Below are 19,753 nucleotides of genomic sequence, written 5' to 3' on the forward strand. Positions count from 1 at the left end.
TTTGCCCCTCCCTAAAAGAAATTCAAATTTCAAAAGAGTCTGAATATCTTAAACCAACTTTTTCCATCTAATCATGTCACCCAATTGAGGTGGTAGTGGTAGTGGTAGTGGTAGGCATGGAGTGATACTTGGTTAATTAAGCAAATACCCTCCATCTAGATTCAAACGTGGTTCTAATAATTGAAACAGACAATGAACAGAAGGCAAGGTCACTGACAATTGACATACTTTTTAGCTTTCGACACGGTTTCTGACAGGTTGGGGACCCACGACCACAAGGAAACGATCAACGAGTCTACTCGGAGTATCGGCCATTCACATCATTCGAAAAGAGGCACCAAAGTGGACAAGTTTGCAAAAAAAAAATATTTTGCTCAAATCCAAACACAGTACATGCTGTGATAATGGAGAGGAGTAATCCTTCTAGGCAGGAGGGTCCCCTCTTTAGCTTTGTTTTTGAATTACACCATTTGTAAGAAAATTAGTACCCTTAAAAAGAGTCAGGGAATTGAAAAGTTGCATTCATTCTGCAAAACCTTGCCTTGAAAATTTTAATTTTTTTGCTTCTCTTTTACCACAATTCCACAGATGGAATGTGTGATTGCATGCCTGAGTTCAGCAGTATCATCGTTTTCTGAACATCTTTGTGGCTTGATCTGCTCCAAAGTTGGGAATCCCTTCACCTTCAAGTCTAATTATAGTCATCTGCAACAGGAGCTGCAACGTCTAAACGATCTGAAATCCACAGTGGAAAGGGACCACGATGAATCGGTTCCAGGAGTAAATGACTGGTGGAGAAATGTTGAAGAAACTGGCTGTAAAGTGAGACCGATGCAAGCAAAGATAGAAGCCAACAAAGAGAGGTGTTGTGGTGGCTTCAAAAATCTCTTTCTGCAAAGCAGGGAAGTGGCAGAGGCACTGAAGGAGGTGCGAGGACTTGAGGTACGTGGAAATTGCCTTGCCAATTTGCTGGCTGCCAATCGTGAAGCAACAGCAGTGGAGCATATGCCTGTGGAATCAATTGTTCATCAACCCGCAGCATCCAAAAATTTAGCCACAATTATGAATCTGCTGAATGACGATACAGTTAGAATAATTGGGGTTTGGGGTCTGGGAGGAATAGGCAAAACTACTCCAGTTAAGAATTTGAACAACATGCTTAAGGATGCCTCTTCAACTACTCCACCTTTTAGCATTGTCATATGGATCACCCTGTCCAGGGAGTGGGACCACAAAAGCATCCAGGCACAAATTGCTCGGAGATTGAATATGAAGGTGAATACCGAAGACAGCACTGAGAGTCTGGCTGCCAGATTGTGTGAAAGACTGAAGAGGGAAGAAAAGTTTCTCCTCCTTCTAGATGATGTTTGGAAGGAAATTGATTTGGATGATTTGGGTATTCCCCGACCTGAAGACCACGTGGCTTGTAAAATCATATTGACAACCAGATTTTTAAATGTTTGCCGAGGGATGAAAACAGACAGAGAGATTCCCATTCATGTCCTAAACGATGATGAAGCTTGGAAATTGTTCTGTAAAAATGCAGGGGAGGCAGCCATTTTAGAAGACGTTGAACCAGTTGCGAGGGCAATAACTAAGGAGTGTGGAGGATTGCCCTTGGCAATAAATATGATGGGAACATCCATGAGAAAGAAGACTAGCAAACACCAGTGGGAGCATGCATTGAAGGAGCTGCAAAGGTCAGTGCCGCATAACATCTACGGGGTAGAGGATAGGGTTTACAAGCCTTTAAAGTGGAGTTATGATTCCTTGCAAGGTAACATCCAATCTTGCTTTTTGTATTGCTCTTTATATCCTGAGGATTTCTCAATTAAAATAAGTGAACTTGTACAATGCTGGCTGGGGGAAGGCCTTTTAGATGTAGATGAACAACAAAGCTATGAGGATATCTACAATAGTGGAGTTGCTTTAGTTGAAAATCTCAAGGATTGTTGTTTGCTGGAAAATGATGATGATGACAAAAGCGGCACTGTGAAGATGCATGATCTAGTTCGTGATGTCGCGATTTGGATTGCATCCTCCTCAGAGGATGAATGTAAATCTCTTGTTCAATCCGGAACTGGATCGAGCAAATTCCCAGTGTCCAGATTGACACCATCTTTGAAGAGAATTTCTTTCATGCGTAATGCATTAACATGGCTGCCAGATAGTCGGATACCTTGCTCGGAGGCCTCCACTTTGATTTTACAAAATAATAACAAACTTAAGATAGTTCCTGAGGCATTCCTGCTCGGATTTCAAGCACTCAGGGTCTTGAATCTAAGTAATACCAACATCCAGCGATTGCCTCTTTCCCTCATCCACCTTGGTGAACTTCGTGCCCTTTTATTAAGCCAATGTGGTAGGCTCAATGAATTACCCCCTGTGGGGCGGCTTAGTAAACTACAAGTGCTGGATTGCAGTAATAGTGGTATCCTGAAATTGCCAGAAGGGATGGAGCAGTTGAGCAACTTACGGGAATTAAACTTGTCAGGCACTTGGGGGTTGAAAACCTACGGAGCTGGATTGGTATCAAGGCTGTCTGGTTTAGAGATTCTGGACATGAGTGAGAGTAACTGTAGATGGTGTCTGAAGACAGAGACAAACGAGGGAAACGCAGCACTACTTGAGGAGCTAGGATGTCTGGAGCGATTAATTGTTTTAAAGATGGACTTGAATGGCACCACACATCCCTTGTTGGAATATGCTCCTTGGATGGAAAGGTTGAAAAGCTTCAGAATTAGGGTATCTCGATTTTATCACGAAAGTCTTCTTGTGAGGTACGCTGCTACTCGGTTCATTTTGAGAAAGAGTGAAGAAATTCTATTCAAGAATGATTTCAAGAATAAAGATGGAAAATTTGAGGAAAGAAAGCTTTTACTTTCGGGATTGGATCTGTCAGGCAAATGGAATGAATGGTTGTTGTTAACACGTGCAGCCGTTCTTGAACTGGAATGGTGCACGGGGTTAAATAATCTGTTTGATAGTGTTGGTGGCTTTGTTTATCTCAAGTCACTTTCTATTACGGATTCCAACGTCAGGTTTAAGCCAACAGGAGGATGTCGTTCCCCAAATGACCTACTTCCAAATCTAGAGGAACTTCACCTCATTACTCTCGATAGCCTAGAGAGCATATCAGAATTAGTTGGGAGTCTTGGACTCAAATTCTCAAGGCTAAAAGGAATGAGGGTGGCCGGTTGTCCGAAACTAAAATATCTTCTCTCTTGTGATGATTTTACTCAACCCTTGGAAAAGCTGGAACTAATTTGTTTAAATGCCTGTGACGATTTGAGTGCTATGTTCATTTACAGTTCAGGGCAGACCTCAATGCCATATCCCGTTGCTCCAAACTTGCAGAAAATAGCGTTATCATTGCTTCCCAACTTGAAGACTTTAAGCAGACAAGAAGAAACATGGCAACATCTAGAGCATATTTATGTGAGAGAGTGTAGAAATCTGAAGAAGCTACCTTTGAATGAGCAAAGTGCAAATACTTTGAAAGAGATAAGAGGAGAGGAGGAGTGGTGGAAGCAATTGGAGTGGGATGATGATGTTACCAGCTCCACTCTCCAGCCACTTTTCAAAGTTCCAGCTTTCTGAAGACAACTCGGAGAGAAGAGTTCAAACAACTTCCTCTTATGGGGAATAAACCCACTAACTGATCATGTGAGCTCTTCCGTCACCCATTTCACTTTTCTATTTCATTTTCTTTAACACGTAGTTTATTCTGCTGCATGAAGTGCTGTAGATTTCTCCTTCTTACTTCCACTATATACTTGGCCAAATACATTTAAATAAATTAAAGTGGCTATTCAACTAAAATCAATATAATTTTGTTGACTGGAATGATTATTTAGCTTAATGATTTCTTACAACACTTAAAAATTGAGACTGCTAATGTTAAGTTTGTCAGCTTCTTTAAACCTAATAGTATGAAGTAGGTCCAAACTTGCACTTTGTACATTAAATATTTCTAAGGAGTTGATTAGATCCTAACTTATAGAGACCAATAATTAGTTTTTACTTTATATTACCTCTACTTAGTTTAAGCTATAAAAACTTGGAAACTCAAACAAAAAGCTTTGGTATGTGCTTCTCTTTTAACACAATATGTAAACAAAGGTTATATAAACATATGATAAATCTGATACTATGGTTCTAAGAAATTACTAGAAAAAAAAAATGTTTAGGAGTATAATTTTGATAAGTTTGGTTTACCATGAAAAATACAAAAGAAAATCAAATAAGTTAAAAACTTATGCTTTTTCAAATTATTTATTCTTTATATTAAAAAGAGAAAACAAGTGAAACTAATGAGTTCGAAAAAACATATAAAAATAATTTCTTAATTATAAATTTATTTTTTCTCTTTATTTTATTTCCTTCAAATTTTTTAAGAATGAAACTCAGGGTTAAATAACTCACTTGCATGCTCAATCCTTTAAGGTTATCTCAATATATCCTACAAGTTGTTTAACCAATTGCCTTGGACCCTTAATTCCAAACTAAGTTAGAATCGAAGTATTGGACCTAAACATGTTATTTCTTTCTTATATGAAATAGATATTTGCTTCTGATTTATTAATTTGAACAAATTTGGTGTGATAATTGGTGAACGATATTAGAAGCTAGAAGATTGAGAAAACAAAATTAACACATTGTACATCGTAGTTTTATTTTGTTTCATATTAATCAGTGCTTGTTGTGTTTGAATTCAATTTGTGAGTTTTTCTTTTTTTTACTTATTTTTTAATCTAAATGGTATGTTTGTCAATTTTACTAATGATAATGTGCTTTAGGAGTTAAAGGGCTAACATAGTTAAAAGGTGCATGTGACCATTTGACATTGGACTATATGTTAAATTATTTATCATTTTCTGTAATCCACATTATTCAATGACTTTTAACTTAATCTTTATAATAGAGTCATTCTCCACTTAGATCTACTAACTCACCTCAACATTTTTTTTATTTCTTTTTTCAGATTCAGTTGATGTGGCTTCTTATGACAAAGAACAAGAACATGGTGTTTGATATAATGTTTGAGAGATGTTCTTTATTACTATATGTACATTAGAGTTTTGAGTTGTTATTTTGATGTATTTTGGGTGTGAAAAGTTGAATATTGTATTGTGCTTAAGCTTGAAGAAATTGGTGTGTGAGTATCATGGTGTGATAAAAGCCTTGGGTAATAATACCATAACAAGTTTGAAGCTATTAAATTTGTAAATTTCTGACATGTTAGAGCTCTCCTAATAATACTTTAGTACAAGAGTTGGTATGTAATAATACTCTTTCATAGTTCAACTTTAGTACAAGACTACAACAATAGACAAAAGAAAAGACCACTTGTAATTCCCCATAGTACACCAGTTAAAAAAGAAATGTAACTTTTAGGAATTTCAACTTTCATAGTTCATGTGAAAAGTATAAAGTATAAAATTATTCCCTTCATACACACTTAAATAGTAATTAACTGAGATTTCCAAACCTTTGGCTTCTATTCTACCAAAAAGTTGAGCCAAATGCATGGATCTGATGAATGATTAATTAGTGGGATAGATAGGCAATTTGAGTTTAGGGTTAGAAGGAAAATTACCTAACCAAAGAAGTAGGATAAGGGGTGGAGAGTGTTTATTTGGTACACAACCTTTTGACATTATGGTATGAGATAGAATGTCTAAGAATTTAGCCTTCAAAAAAACTCGGAAGACAAAATGCCAAGACTGAATGTGAGTCACCTTGAACCTAAACTCTGAACCACATTAATTTTCAATTCCAAAAATATGATCTAGAACATGGGCTTTTTGTTGTAGGAGATGAAGAAAAAAGAACATTTCAAGACATGCTTGTAGCTGAAATCTGAATTTGTCATCTTCATTAGGACAGAGACACCATTGTGGACAACTTGTTAGAAAAGAAAAAAGAAAAAAAAATTTGGTTGCATCCAAATACAAGAGCACTTGTAGCTAAAACCTCCCTACAAACATGTGATAACGAAGGGAAGGCTTGTGGGATGATATTTGAACAAGAAGCTCAAAGATTCTTCTTCAAACCAACATTATGGGATTATTGTATGGATCCTTGTGCCCAAGGACTCCAACTTGAAAAGGATCCAAGCACAAATTGGTCAAAGATCGAACATGGAAGTAAACATGACCAAAAACACCTCTTCACTCCTAATGAGAATGTTTGGTATAAAAATAAATGAGTTCAGCGTGGATTTAGGAAATTTTTTAACATCGGAGATGGATTCAAATATGACTTTATCCTATCTCAATTATATATAATGTTAAATAAAAAATATAAAATAAAAACTATTTTAATCAATTTTTTTTATTTTTCAACCTTTTTAACATATATAAAATATTAGTTCTCATAAAAATAAATTATAAATATTATGAATATTTATATATTTATAAATTATATTAATTTATAATAAAATTCAAAATTTTAAAAATTAAAATTTGAATAAAAAAAATTGAAACAAGGCAAGGGTAACCCATCCCAAACCTGTCTTATTGTCATCCCCAAGTGACAACCTAACCAATCAATAAAATCACACAAAGACATTAGGCCTTCAACTATGTACAACTTGGTCCTAGATAACATGTTACAAAGGAACAATTTTTTTTAGTTTTAGGATAGAGATCCCCTTGTTTTCATACAATCTTCTATTTCTCTCCTTTCAAATTGTCCAAAAAAAAAGCACAAATAAGCTATTCCCTACACTTTTTTCAATTTCATTCTAACAAAAAACCCATACCAACCTAACAAAGTCTCTCTTACTAAGGAAGATAATACCAAGGATACACCAAAGTGAGAGAACAAAAACTATCACAAAGCTTTTACTAGACCACATTGTCACATAATGTGGTCAATCGAGTCCTCCTAAATATGACAAAGAAAGCATCTTTTAGCCATGGACTACTCTCTCTTCTAGAATTGATCTAATGTCAAAACTTTATTTCATGGTAACTCCCAAACAAAGAAACTCACCTTAAGTACTTCTGGTCAAGGGGCTAAATTACCAGTTTCTAAGGAAGCACGAAGGTACTTCATGGAGAAGGAATAACGCTTTGTCTCCAATCAAATCACCTTATTTTTTCCTCCCCAATTCACTGCAAAACACTTTCACAATTTTAATCTCTCAATCATTTAGATGTCTAGAGAAGCTACAAGTCCACCAGCCACTAAGATTACACTGATTCCACAAATCTATCATCCACTCCTCCTTTAAGCTAGCTAAGGCATATAAAGAGGAAAAATAAGACACAAGATGACTCATTACCACATTAATTATCTTTCCAAAACTTAACCCTCTTTTCATTATCCAAAATAAATGAGACTCCAATGTTGACAATCATCCACAATTTCCTTATGGTTTTTCATAACTCAAACCAATACCCCTTGGAATACCACCCCCTTAATAGATGAGGAGGACATCCATGAAGGCCAAGGATAAGTTGGAGGTCTAAAAGGATGCCTTGGAAGATGTCAAGAAAGTTAATGTCTCATAACATCAAATGTTGTTTGAAAAACAAAAATTTTTAAAAATAAAAATAAAAATAAAACCATAAATTTTTTGTCCCTAATTCTACTCAGAAAAATGTCGGCATCAAATCACATAAAATGTGTCACAAGAAAATGCAACTGATTGTGTTCAGGGCAAAAAATAAAAAAGAAAGATAAGAATGGTAACAAATAAAATTAAATTAATGGAATAAAAGACTAAGCAACCAAGGGCTTATAAAGTCGTGCTATTATTTACATAATACAACTGATTATTCGGAACATATTCTGAAGTCTGTTAAGTCTGTTATTTACATAGTCAACAGAACATGAAAACCCCAGCAACTTAGTATTCCATAATTTCAGTTTCCGGTCAAACCCCCACCTATGCCTCACTCTTTACAATTTCCACCCATGACAGTGTTAATTAACCTCCCTGGAGAATAAAAGAATTTCTGCACACCTAAAAAAAATGTGAAAAAAGAAGTAAAGTTAAATCAATGATACTGCATGCAAACACGTTATTAAATGAAATATGCATTTCAAATTATGAAGGAAAAGAAAGAAAATCAAAAGGTGAATCGTATGTAGAATAAGTAAACACTGGCACTCATAAAAAGTAATCAAAATGGTTACCTCTAATCAAACTCATCATCCGCATCTTCTAATTGATTCTCCACGTTCAGGCCATCTTTGTTATTATTTACAAACTTGTGTTGAGCCTCCATCTTAAAGCTCTCTCTATTATTTACAGTCTTGAGCGTCTTTGTTTTAGGCCTGTCATTGCTATTTACAAAGCCCTTGTCTGTTTCTGGCATCCGAAGACCGTTCCAACCAGTTTCTTCGATACCAGTGGGATGTTCAGCTACTGCTACACCACCATCAGCTACTAAGTCAAGAGAGCCAGAGCTGCTCCTGCGAGATAGCCTGCCATTTTCAGATGGTCCAGACTTATGATGAAGTGGATGCCCATTTATATTACTATCTAAAACAGGAACCCTGAATAAGAAATTGTAATTCAAAAACATGAGTACAAAGTTCTCACTGTTAAAGTCGTGCATCAAAACAGCAATTAGCAAAGCATAAAAGAAGAAAACAATGCCAAAATATTTCGTGTGCACATTAAACAAGAAAATGTTGATAGATAGGACAAGAAAATGGCAATATCAGCCATTTCTCTGAACAATAATATGAAGCGAGATCAAGTATCCAAACTATTTCCAACAAATGAACAAGTGCATTCAAAAGAAGCAACACTTAGGTCCATCAGCAAAATAAATGGACAAACAGAACTTCAGCACACCTTGCTTTTTGAAATTTGGGAGTTTGAAGATAGTCAAAAACTGGAACTAGATCTTTTGACCTTGCTTCAATCATGCGTGTTGGAAACCTTTCGACCTCAATTTCCCCTCCCAAAACATTTTCTTCCAATCCATCAACCATCATCGTCTGGAAGTATATCTGGCAAGCAGTTTACAGGAACAAAGTGCATGTTATAACTTAAACAAGAAAGCTGAATGATCAGTAAACAAATATCTTTTTCAAGTTTCCTGCATAACATTTAAATACCTCAGGTTTTGCCCACAATGGGTTTTGAGCTTGATGCATCTGCAGTTCTGCTTCTGAAATATACAAATGATGCCTTTCCTCAGGACTGATCTTACTTTTTGAAACTCCACTCCTAGTCTCTGGGTGGAAAGCATTTTCCTTTTTAATTCCTTCAGGAAATATTTTGCTGCTATCTGTATTTCCATTTTCACCATATATGTCAGTATTATCTTCACGCTCTCTTCGATGTTGTTTTTGACAAACATTCCATTTCTGGACAGCCTCAACCACTAATCTCCCATCACCATCAGGAGTTGATTCATATCCAGTGGACAATCCAGAAACAACAGTGGTAGAATCTATTCCAGTTGAAATTCGCAAAGCGTATTGTATTACACAACCGGAAGGAGAGAAAACCAGAAGGTGGTATTTTTCCTTCAAGGAGCTGCTATTGGAAAATAAATCATTAGCTTTGCAGTTGTGGAAAGACGAAGCAATAGCCCCAGAAAGGGAACTCATCCTTCCGGTTGCAGCTGCTGCAGCTGCTGCAGCACCAGTTACAGTGCCTCTCCATCCATTATTTCCACTTCTTATTCTGCTAACAACAGAAAGAGTAACCGGGGGACCAGATGCACAAAAGTTTTGTTGACTAAGCATTTGTAGCCCAGAATTAGGTGGCCAGCGAACAGCTGGCTTAGTCGGTACACCCAATCCACTATTTTTAGCAGTAGGAGAAGAGTCTGAAGGCTGAAGATTTACTGATCCTCCTGAAGGGGATATAGCAAATAGATGGCTTGTCCCCCTTGAGGAGCTTATCATAATCCAATTGCTGTCATCACTGAAACTGATGTCCTGTATGACCTGAATTACAACCAAAAATTAACAATGTCATAGTAGTGCTCCATGCTAACAGTGACCCAGTAAATAAGAAAGGATTAAACAAATATATTGCCCTTACTGCATTTGTGAAACCTCGTTGCAGCCTGTAAAGATGTGCATAAGATGCACAAGTATCTGATCCAGATGAACTTCCAGCTACCCCGGGCATTATTCGGAAGACATTTATGTTGTGACCTTGAACCGAGGCTGTCACCAAAAGGGTCCCACTAGGATCAAAGCATAATGCTGAAATAGGACTTTTATGTGCTTTAAACTGAGTAATAACAGATTTAGCGATAATATCTCTCACAATAACCTGTTAAATCAAAGGAAACAGTGAGCGGAACTAGAATGGGAGAGAAGATGAACATTAAGACGGAAAAAGCATTCATTAGATGCCCCTGAGATTTGGGAAACCAAAAGAGCATTATTGGCACAGAAGCAGAGGCTTGTTTACAAGTGCAAAACTTTTGCCTCCTCAAGGATGTATTTGATTCAAATGAAAGATAAGTCATGAAAAATAATAACACTCACCAGACAGTAAAAAATTTGAGACATAAAATCATGTGTTCCAAGGAAAATTAAGGTAAAACTATGAGGGTGTTTGTTTTTTTAGCTTTTTATTGAAAGCAATTTGTTTTCAGACTTCAAGTTGTTTGTTTTTTTACTTTTTCATGACTCATTATAAACTTTTTGCTGAATAGAAAAAGCCAAAATATTTGGTTTTTTCTAAATGGAAAAAGTAAAATGTTGATTTTTCCTTACTTTTTAATTTTTTAAATATTATAAAAATAAACAACATAATACTTAATAGTATTAAGCATTAAAGTTCTATTTAGAATTAAGTAAAAAAACAAACACCACCTAAGAGAAATCTAAAACATGTATTAGAAGAAAAAAAAAATGAAATGCAGCATGCAAAATAGTTGTTTCAGTATTATGTGTAAAACCAGACTTGAGCAAAACCATATATACCATTCCAACATTGTCTGCATCTGGAAAATGGGCATTGACAGCTCCATTTCCCTTCCACCCAGGACCAGGACTCCCAGAATGTGGCAAATTATTGGAATCAGGTAGGAGCTCAGAGCAGTATCTGGACAGCTTCTTATATCCAATGTCTCCTAAGGACACAATTCCAGCTGCAAGTTGCTTGCTCGATTCTTTCGCATAGTGTGCAACCAGACTCCCATTTGAAGCAGAACCAGAGAAACTTCCAGAAGTTGTTAAATGTTGAGGACTAACGCGCCCATAATTTGAGACTACAACAGGACTGCCACTATAAGCCAGCCACCTGGGACCCACTGCAAGAGGTCCATAGCCTATACTCCCTGAGCTAAGAGAACCAGTTACTATCGGATTTGTGAGAATAGTATATTCCCTCTCCAATGTTGCAACATCAAAACAGTGTATCTGCAATATATAGAACCCACTTCTCACACTCTGAGCAGGCAATAAATATGGGATATTGAGATATGTATAACGTGAACATACCTGAGCTGCTTGAGAAATAGCAACCACTCGGGAGCTGCATCTTACAGAATAAACTACTGACCTGAACTTCAGAAAATGCACGAAAGACTGAGATTTCAAGGAATAAAAACGAACTACAGTAGGCATAGCACTGCCATTCACTGTATCATGGCTATTTGGGATGCCCTCCTTGTAAGGAGTGCCAAATCCATCCTGTATGTTACCACCTCCAGAAAGAGATCCATCTGAACAAACTACCAGTAATGGGCGGCTGTCTGCAAACTTGTCTTTGGATCCCTTTGATGCAACTGGGTTTGGTAGCATTTGCAAAAATGAAACAGGACCATCATGTCTGGACACTAGATCACGCACATTATCTGCTTCTTCAACATCCCAGACCTGGAATCCAGATCGATATCCAAGCAAGAGAACTTGCCGATTGATGTTTCCATCACATTCTAACTTGTCAAACCCAGCCCATTGCACCTTTATTTCATAAAAGAAAATACAAAAAAAGTAATAACCACCACTATCAGCTTTAAAACAGAAGAACTCTAAATGAAAAAGAATCTATCCAACATGAATTAGTAATTAGCATGAGAAAGTAGTCCATTGTCTAATTGAAAATATGAAATGCATCACCTTCACTCCCAGCTTTAAAATTGAAGCACTTCAAATAAGAAAAATATTATTAAACATGTACTTAATCAACTAGAGAAAGGAAGTAGCATAAATCCAATAAAAACTGTGAAACAAGGACCACAGTCAACAAATTTATCACTTGTCATTCCAGCTAAATCTGTTTTTGATAAGTTTGTCACAACAGAAAAATAATATATGTAAGTCTGAATCTTGACTTAAGCATGCAGCAAACAGAAAGTATAAAATTGTCCAACTTTATTACACACCCAGGACAAAATAACCAAGTCAAAAGAAATCAATAAAATGACACAAAGAGCAATGAAAGGGAAAAATTCTAGGTAATCAATAGATTGTCTCAATGTAGGTTGATATAAATCAGTTCCCAAACCAGATACTTTTAGTTTCCTTAAAATCAGAAATAGATTTTTTTAGCAAAAGGTGTTAAGAAATAGCTTCCTTAACACCTCCTTTACTTATGGCATGTAAAGGTGACACGAGGGATGTTGCATCTATCACAACCATAAACAGGGTGCATATGGAGGAGGCGTGTGCATTAATTATGGAACTCTTTTACTTGATTCTAAGTTCACTTCACATTATGACGATCACAAGAACCACTTCAAATAGTTTCAAATTATAATGAAGCGGTCTAAGGAACATCTCTTATTTCCCAAGAATTTAGATTTGGTTTATGATTAACAATGCATCACAAAATTTCCACTTATCAATAATGATACAAACAACCTCTACACAGATCACTTCAAAAATGACAAGTAGATCCAAGCCCATAATCCTCAATTTAGAACAACTTCACACATTTAATGATCATCTGAAAATCATACTCATATTTACGCATATATCACTTTTAGTCTATCTGCATCAAATCTTTCAAAACATGAACCAAATAGTGCATATAAAACCACAATTCAGATTTACATCTGTTAAACAATATCTTAGAAGCACTGTCACAGAGTTGCTCCATTTTGCACCTTCGAAAGGCCCAAGATGCATCAAATGTTACAAGAAAGTATCCAACATTATGCCTTCTCACTCAAATCAACATCTGCATTTTTTTCTTTTTTTGATAATAGAAAGCACCAGAAAAAGGTGCCACAAGGTATACACAATGTACATAAAAGCACCATAACAGGCAAGCATAAAGGAAAAGAGAAAACAAAAAAACAATCTCCCTCTCCTTACTTCAAGCTCAGCCAGTTTACAAAGCCTACATTTAATGTAGCACAATCGTCTATATACAAGCTAGCCCAATTCATGAAGTTATACAATCTAACTCAAGTCAAGATCTGTTGGCATTTTTATGTTTGCTTTCTTTAAACCCTACTCATATTACAAGAATAAAGCAGCAACATATTCAAAGATTAAGCATAGCAAGCTTGAAAAGTGCACAAAAGGCCAACAGCAACAAGCAAGGTTGAGACTTTAAAGGTGAATAATTACACTTCACAATCTAATTAAAATAGTGCACCATGCAGAGGGAGCAGCAAGATAGCATCCAAGGATCTGACCTTGAAATAATCAGAATACAGATTGGATATTGTGGTACGAATTGTCATGCGTGGTACGAATTGTCATGTGTTTGATAATTATGGTTTCATAATGAAGATGATAGAATTACACATTACAAAGCACTCATCCAAAACTGAAATCATTAGACTTGACAAAAATATTTTGCCAAATATTTATGGTAATAAAATAGATAATTATAGTAATGATCATGTTGTCGCTGATTAAGATTAGAATGATTATAATGATGACATGAGGATTAAATCCAGTAAGAAACCTGAACAAGGAGCAATGTCAACCACAATCCTTCGAAATAAACTAAAGGGGAAAAAACTTTGAAATTAAAAACCAACTGCATTGATGAGAAACACTGACACAATAATCTAGCAAAGTTAAATTCTTTAACTTAATGTAACGAACTGAAAATGTTAAAGCTTAATCAATATGTAGCCTATGCTGAATATCAACCAATCATCAATTTGCTAGATAGAAAAAGTGTATCTTATTTTCTTGTACAATTCCAACACTGTAGATCTTTAATATTTAATTAAAAAACTGATAATCTCTAAAATTTCTTATTATGGATCAAAATGCACTGAAAATCCTTTTACAAAAAAGAACTTAAACTACTGGACCAAACATCTAATAACCCCATAATTTTGTCCCTACTGTGGTTTGGTTTCCTTTGTCCTTTTGACTTCCAGTGCTCCTTACATACTTCCTATCAAGGATTGAAATATCGGTTTTTACGGATATATCGGTACTTCGATTTTACGGATATATCGGAAATATCGGAGAAATATCGGTGGATATTTTTTCACAAATATCGATAAAGTGAAAATTATTTAAAATTAATAGAAATGCTTGAAAAAACTTTAAAAAATGATAAAATAAGTAAAAATACACATTTTAAAGTTATCTTGTAAGTGTAATTGACATATATATAATTAAGAAGATATTTTAAACAAAGATATATTGGTAGATTCGATATTTGAATTTTAAAAATAATATATATGAATTTTGAAAGTATATAGAGTTAGAAATGAATTAAAAAATATTTGATTTTATTGAATAAAAACAATTTATACATAAATATAATATATATGATATTACAATAGTCCTTATACTAAGGAAGAGATCGATGTGATTTCATTATATTGTTAGATGAAGATGACCCAATTTGCTGAAGATAATGTTTATTTAAAAAAATTTAAAATATTTTTATTAAAACATGTTTTATTATATTTTAAATAAAAATTAAATTAATTTATATAAATATTTTATTTGAGATTTAATTTTTAAAATTTTATTAAAAACATATAGTAACAACTTTTTTTTATTAATATTAATTTATTTAATAATCAAAATAAAATTCAATAATTTATAATTATTTATATGGGTAGAGGAAAATTGCTCTCATGATTTGTTTTTTTTTTTTACCTCTACTAAATCTAAAAATTAAAAGGGCCACCCACTTCTGAAGTTGCCCTCCAGCCGAGAGAATTCCCCTTTCCCCTTTTCTGAAGCTGCCCTCCAGCCGCTGAAGCTGCCCTCCAGCCAAGAGAGTTCCTCTTCCTAAAAAGACCTATCTTCCTCTGCCACTCTCAATCCTCGCAGGTACTAATCTAATCACGTTGACATTATTTTTTTTGCAACCCCCGTTTGATTCCCAAGAAAATCCATCCCCCATTTGATTTCCGGGAAAATTCATTCTCGTTTGATTTCCGAGAAAATCCATTCAAAACCCCCAAAGAAAACCAAAAAATTTGCTTTTCTTTTGCTCCTTGTGTTTTCTGGATCTGTTTTAAGGGTCTCTTTGTTGTTGTGACATTGGATTTAAATTTCACGAACCCTAAATCCACGATTTTTGAGCCAGATTTTGTATCCTGTGCGCGGGCTGGACTGGTAGGAAAATATCGGGAAATTTTCCGATAAATCGGTATTTCGCCAATATTTATCCGATATATCGGCGATTTTGCCGATTTTTTGTCGATTTTTCCGTCGATCGATAATCGGTGACGATTATCGTTTCGGCACCGTCCGATATCCGATATTTCTTCGAAATATCGGCGACATTTTCCGATTTTTCAATCCCTGCTTCCTATACACCATGGATGCAGCCTATTTTTGTTAGACATTGCTTTCTATATATTTTTTGTCCACCTATCAAAAGAGGACCCCATATTGTCCAATCATGGAATCAAAGCACGTGATAAATCCTCTTACAAATACAATATATATAATGGGTCATTTACAACTTAATCCAAACTGCTGCTGAGAAGGCACAAATTCTTCATTTTGCAGGACCAGACACGTGTTAAGTCATATTACAAATATATGGTTGGCCAGCCATATTTCAACAAACAGCTAAAACCAATCTTTAACCATGAGAAGTCTTCTCAAAATCTAAGAGTATAAAGCTGATAGCCGCCAATCTTAAATTATTTTTGGTCAAACCACATGGCGACTCCTACAAATCCACCTCACTCAACCCAACAACTGACAACTCCAAATTGTCGGATTGCTCGATCACGCCACATGATGAGTCCCTTACAAATATAATAGAGTGAACCATTAATAACACAACCAAACTGCTGAGAAACGCCAAACTGGGGTAGGTCCCTCTAAGAGATCTAATAAAGTAGATCCTTAACAACTCCACCATATTGCTGATATGGCACGTGGAGTGGATTATGTTCCTCCCAATAATAAGGCCAAAGAAGGATCACAAGCTGAAATTAATAACCATAACATGCATTACCACCTTAGCCAAAATATTATCTTTTCATTATTTGCAACAGTAGCCCTCCAACCTGCTGTACCCACTTAGATTGGCTTGATCAAATCAAATGATCGTATTTTCCGATAATGGAACTTGATTGAAAATGTATTTTCTTGATAAAATTTTCACATTTTCAGTTTTCCTATAAAAAATTGTGCATGCAAAATATTCATTCTTAAAATTCAGGTGACTTAGACCTTTATAGCACAATATCCCTTTAACCCATGTAACATACAAAATCCAACCATTATTTATAGATTTCCTGGTTAGGAGCAATAAAGAAGAATATTAATTTTCCACACATGAAGGATCACTAAAGAAGAATATTAACTCAAATCAGACATGCAAAAATGTATTGCTATAATCCAAACATGAGCTGTTTCATTAATTTAATTTCCCGTTAAGGATTCCAATCCACAAACCACAAATGAGCACTATCATAAATGTAATTTCCTTCTAAAGATCTCACAACCAATCATTTAAAAACATTTTTACAACTTTGCATGAGATGATTACAATCACATAACTGAAATTTCCATGCCCCTTATTTTTCATTAAACAACATGCGAGCATTGTACTTTCATGTTCTCAATCTTGCATGAAAGAAATCCACAGTTAAAATTTCTAAAATTGGGGTGGCTTGCCACTTACAATTCTCCACCCCCCAACTCAGAACTGTCTTCATGACATACCTAATCTTACTGAACATGTTTACTCCTAATTAAACAATTCAATTTTTTTGATAGGTTCCTGATTAAACAATTCAATTGCTTTTCCTCCAACAAATCTCTATAAAACCATCAGACAGACAATAATATATCAAGTTTCTGATAAACATTTCAATTCGGCATCACAACTAAATCTTCAAAAACGCCCTAATCCCACTCAAAAGTGTGTCAGATTCACAATTCGTGGGAGCAACAAATTACAGATTTATCCATAAATTTACAAATGAATCAACTGGTACTCTAGAATCCTCAATATCTCTGAAATTGCAATTAAAATTATACCACGTCGCAGGCATCAATCATGCCAGCAACAAATTGGTGTTACACAAACTACGAAATGGACTGAATAAATTCAGAATATTAGAACGTTTTACACTCTCCAAACGCACAGAAATCACAATTTCCCATCATGAAACAACGTATGATGTTTAGGAACCAACTAAAAATTAAAAATGTTTTATTTTCTAAATAAATAAATAAATAAAATTACACCATATTTAACAGTTTTGAATGTTGGGAAACCCAGTACCTGATCATGGCTGGCATCATCATCTCTATCCACAATTGAAGACGCTGCCGAACGCACCGTCGACGCAACAGTGGAAGCACCGGACGACACGATCCTCAAATAACCCGAAATCGCCCGAAACGAAGTGGGAATGAACCCGTTGGTCCGACCCGAATGAGGCTTAGGGCCATCATTATTCCTCATCCCCAAAACGCAGAGAAAGAGAGAAACAAGCACACCCAGAAGGAAATGGAAAACTTGTGATTCTCCAAACCCTAGACTTCTTATCATAACCCCAGGCTGTTTCTTTGAGAAACCCACAAAAAGAAACAGCCCCAATTAGCAATCTCAAGTCACAAGTTTCTCCATCCTCATAAAAATCCAAAAAAAATTCAGAAAACCCCCAAAACGAACCAACTGACTCCAATCAAAACAAAACAAAACGAAACAAACCGCTTCGATTCCGTCGCGTTTCGCCCTCAATTTCCACCGAATAGCTTGAGAAAACAACAAATTTCAAAGCTTTAAATTTTTGCTGCTCTATATGGAACAAATAATTGAATTCCACTCAAAAACATAACAAAAACAATCAAGAAATTTTAAAAAAAAATGAAATCTTTTTGAATTAATGGAATAGAAATTTATAATCAAAGATTGGAATTAATAGCGATTAGTTGGCCGGAAAAAGGTGGCAGACTGGCCGGAAAAGAGCAAAAAAAAAAGTAGAGAGAGAAAGGAGATTGAGATAATGAAGAGATGGAAAGAAGAAATGAAGGAGTCTACGTTTACGTCTCTCTCTCCTTTTTTCGAATTGCCTTTGCCTTCCTACTTCACCAAAACATCCACACGTCTTGTCTCCATCTCTTCACCACCTTCATACCAAAATTCCCCTTTTACCCTTTCATCATCATCATCATCATCATCATCATCATTATTATTCTCATTATCATTTTTATCCTACACTATCAAGTTAATTAATTAATTAATTTTATTTCAAAATTTTAATTTTATTTTAATAATTATATTTTTAAGAGTAATTTTTAATTTTTTTCCAAATATTTTAATTTTATCCTTTTAATTAACTTTTATTTTTATCATGCACTTAATAAAACTTTATGTATACTAATCATTTTTTAACCTAAATTAATTAAAAGAAAATATAGGAGGTTTTGGGTATTTTTAAAAACTTTTTTATAAAACAGTTTTTAAAACAATTTTATAATATTTTTTATTTTTATCTAAAAATCCAAAAACAACAAAATAAAGTCATTATCAAATAAAATCTATAAAAATAATTTAGTTTTAATATGAAAAAAATAATATTAATAATTTTATTTAAAAGTATGCAAATTAATGTGTTCTAGAATTTAATAAAATGTGATGAAAACATCTTTGACAAACATATTTTCGAAATTATTGGGATGGGAGTTTAATGGCCGGCACTGAAATTGAGGAATTCTGATCCAACGGCACAGATGTTGGGAGTACATGAACTTAAATGTGGTGAGTATCACTGTATAATTGTTGAAATGATGGCCACCATATCAAACGGAGAAGGAATCCAATGAAATGGTACGGCCTTCTTCCCAAGCAATCATCTATTCATTATCTCACGAGATTTTGGGATTTTATTTATTAATAATATTTTTAGTTACTTGCCAAGAAAGCCTTTTTTTTTTACAAAAAATAATTGATTCGTCTCGTTGTAATATTTAGATTTTAAATTCTTCATTATAATGATCTCATACATAATAATGCTACATAATGTGGTATTTGAATCGGGTTTTTGAATTGGGTTTTTAAAAATTACATGACATGACATGTTAATTTTACTTTTATCAATTTAATAAATTCATAATGATTTTAGATTTGAGTTTTTTGTCGTGTTTTTATCAATTTAATAAACCTATAATGTTTTTAAATTTTATTTTATTTTTTGTTGTGATTTTGAAATGAAGCACTCGGAGGAAACTTTGACAATAATAATCTTGATCCAACATAATAAAAATGAAAATAATAATATTAATAATAATTATTCAAATATTAATGAAATAATAACAGGTTGAATAAAATTGTCATTTGTCTTCACTGTCACTTTTGACTAATTCAAAAGCAAAACTAACAATATACAAATCAATTTTAAATACAAAATTGGTC

The 19,753-nt window shown here is 34.5% G+C and overlaps 2 protein-coding genes across 3 annotated transcripts; one reads left to right on the forward strand and one right to left on the reverse strand.

Moving 5' to 3' along the window:
* The first annotated feature begins 348 nt into the window (after window positions 1-348).
* On the forward strand, window positions 349-5,165 carry LOC100260669 (disease resistance protein At4g27190). Its single transcript, XM_003634612.4, has 2 exons — window positions 349-3,666; window positions 4,985-5,165. Exon 1 carries the CDS (start codon window positions 589-591, stop codon window positions 3,598-3,600), a length of 3,012 nt encoding a protein of 1,003 aa, XP_003634660.1. The 5' UTR covers window positions 349-588; the 3' UTR covers window positions 3,601-3,666; window positions 4,985-5,165.
* Window positions 5,166-7,695: 2,530 nt separating this feature from the next.
* Window positions 7,696-18,444, reverse strand: LOC100265881 (autophagy-related protein 18f). Of its 2 annotated transcripts, none has more exons than XM_010646032.3 (8): window positions 17,618-18,444; window positions 11,434-11,898; window positions 10,915-11,352; window positions 10,019-10,255; window positions 9,082-9,921; window positions 8,816-8,973; window positions 8,149-8,439; window positions 7,696-7,975 (listed from the first exon to the last, which is right to left on the reverse strand). In XM_010646032.3, exons 1-7 carry the CDS (start codon window positions 17,885-17,887, stop codon window positions 8,151-8,153), a joined length of 2,697 nt encoding a protein of 898 aa, XP_010644334.1. In that variant the 5' UTR covers window positions 17,888-18,444; the 3' UTR covers window positions 7,696-7,975; window positions 8,149-8,150. The 2 variants fall into 2 exon arrangements, with proteins under 2 accessions (XP_010644334.1, XP_002279886.1); XM_002279850.4 differs by having other exon boundaries at window positions 8,149-8,511.
* Between the last annotated feature and the right edge of the window lie 1,309 nt (window positions 18,445-19,753).

Source organism: Vitis vinifera, chromosome 19, assembly GCF_030704535.1.
Source record: "Vitis vinifera cultivar Pinot Noir 40024 chromosome 19, ASM3070453v1".
Taxonomy (NCBI): domain Eukaryota; kingdom Viridiplantae; phylum Streptophyta; class Magnoliopsida; order Vitales; family Vitaceae; genus Vitis; species Vitis vinifera.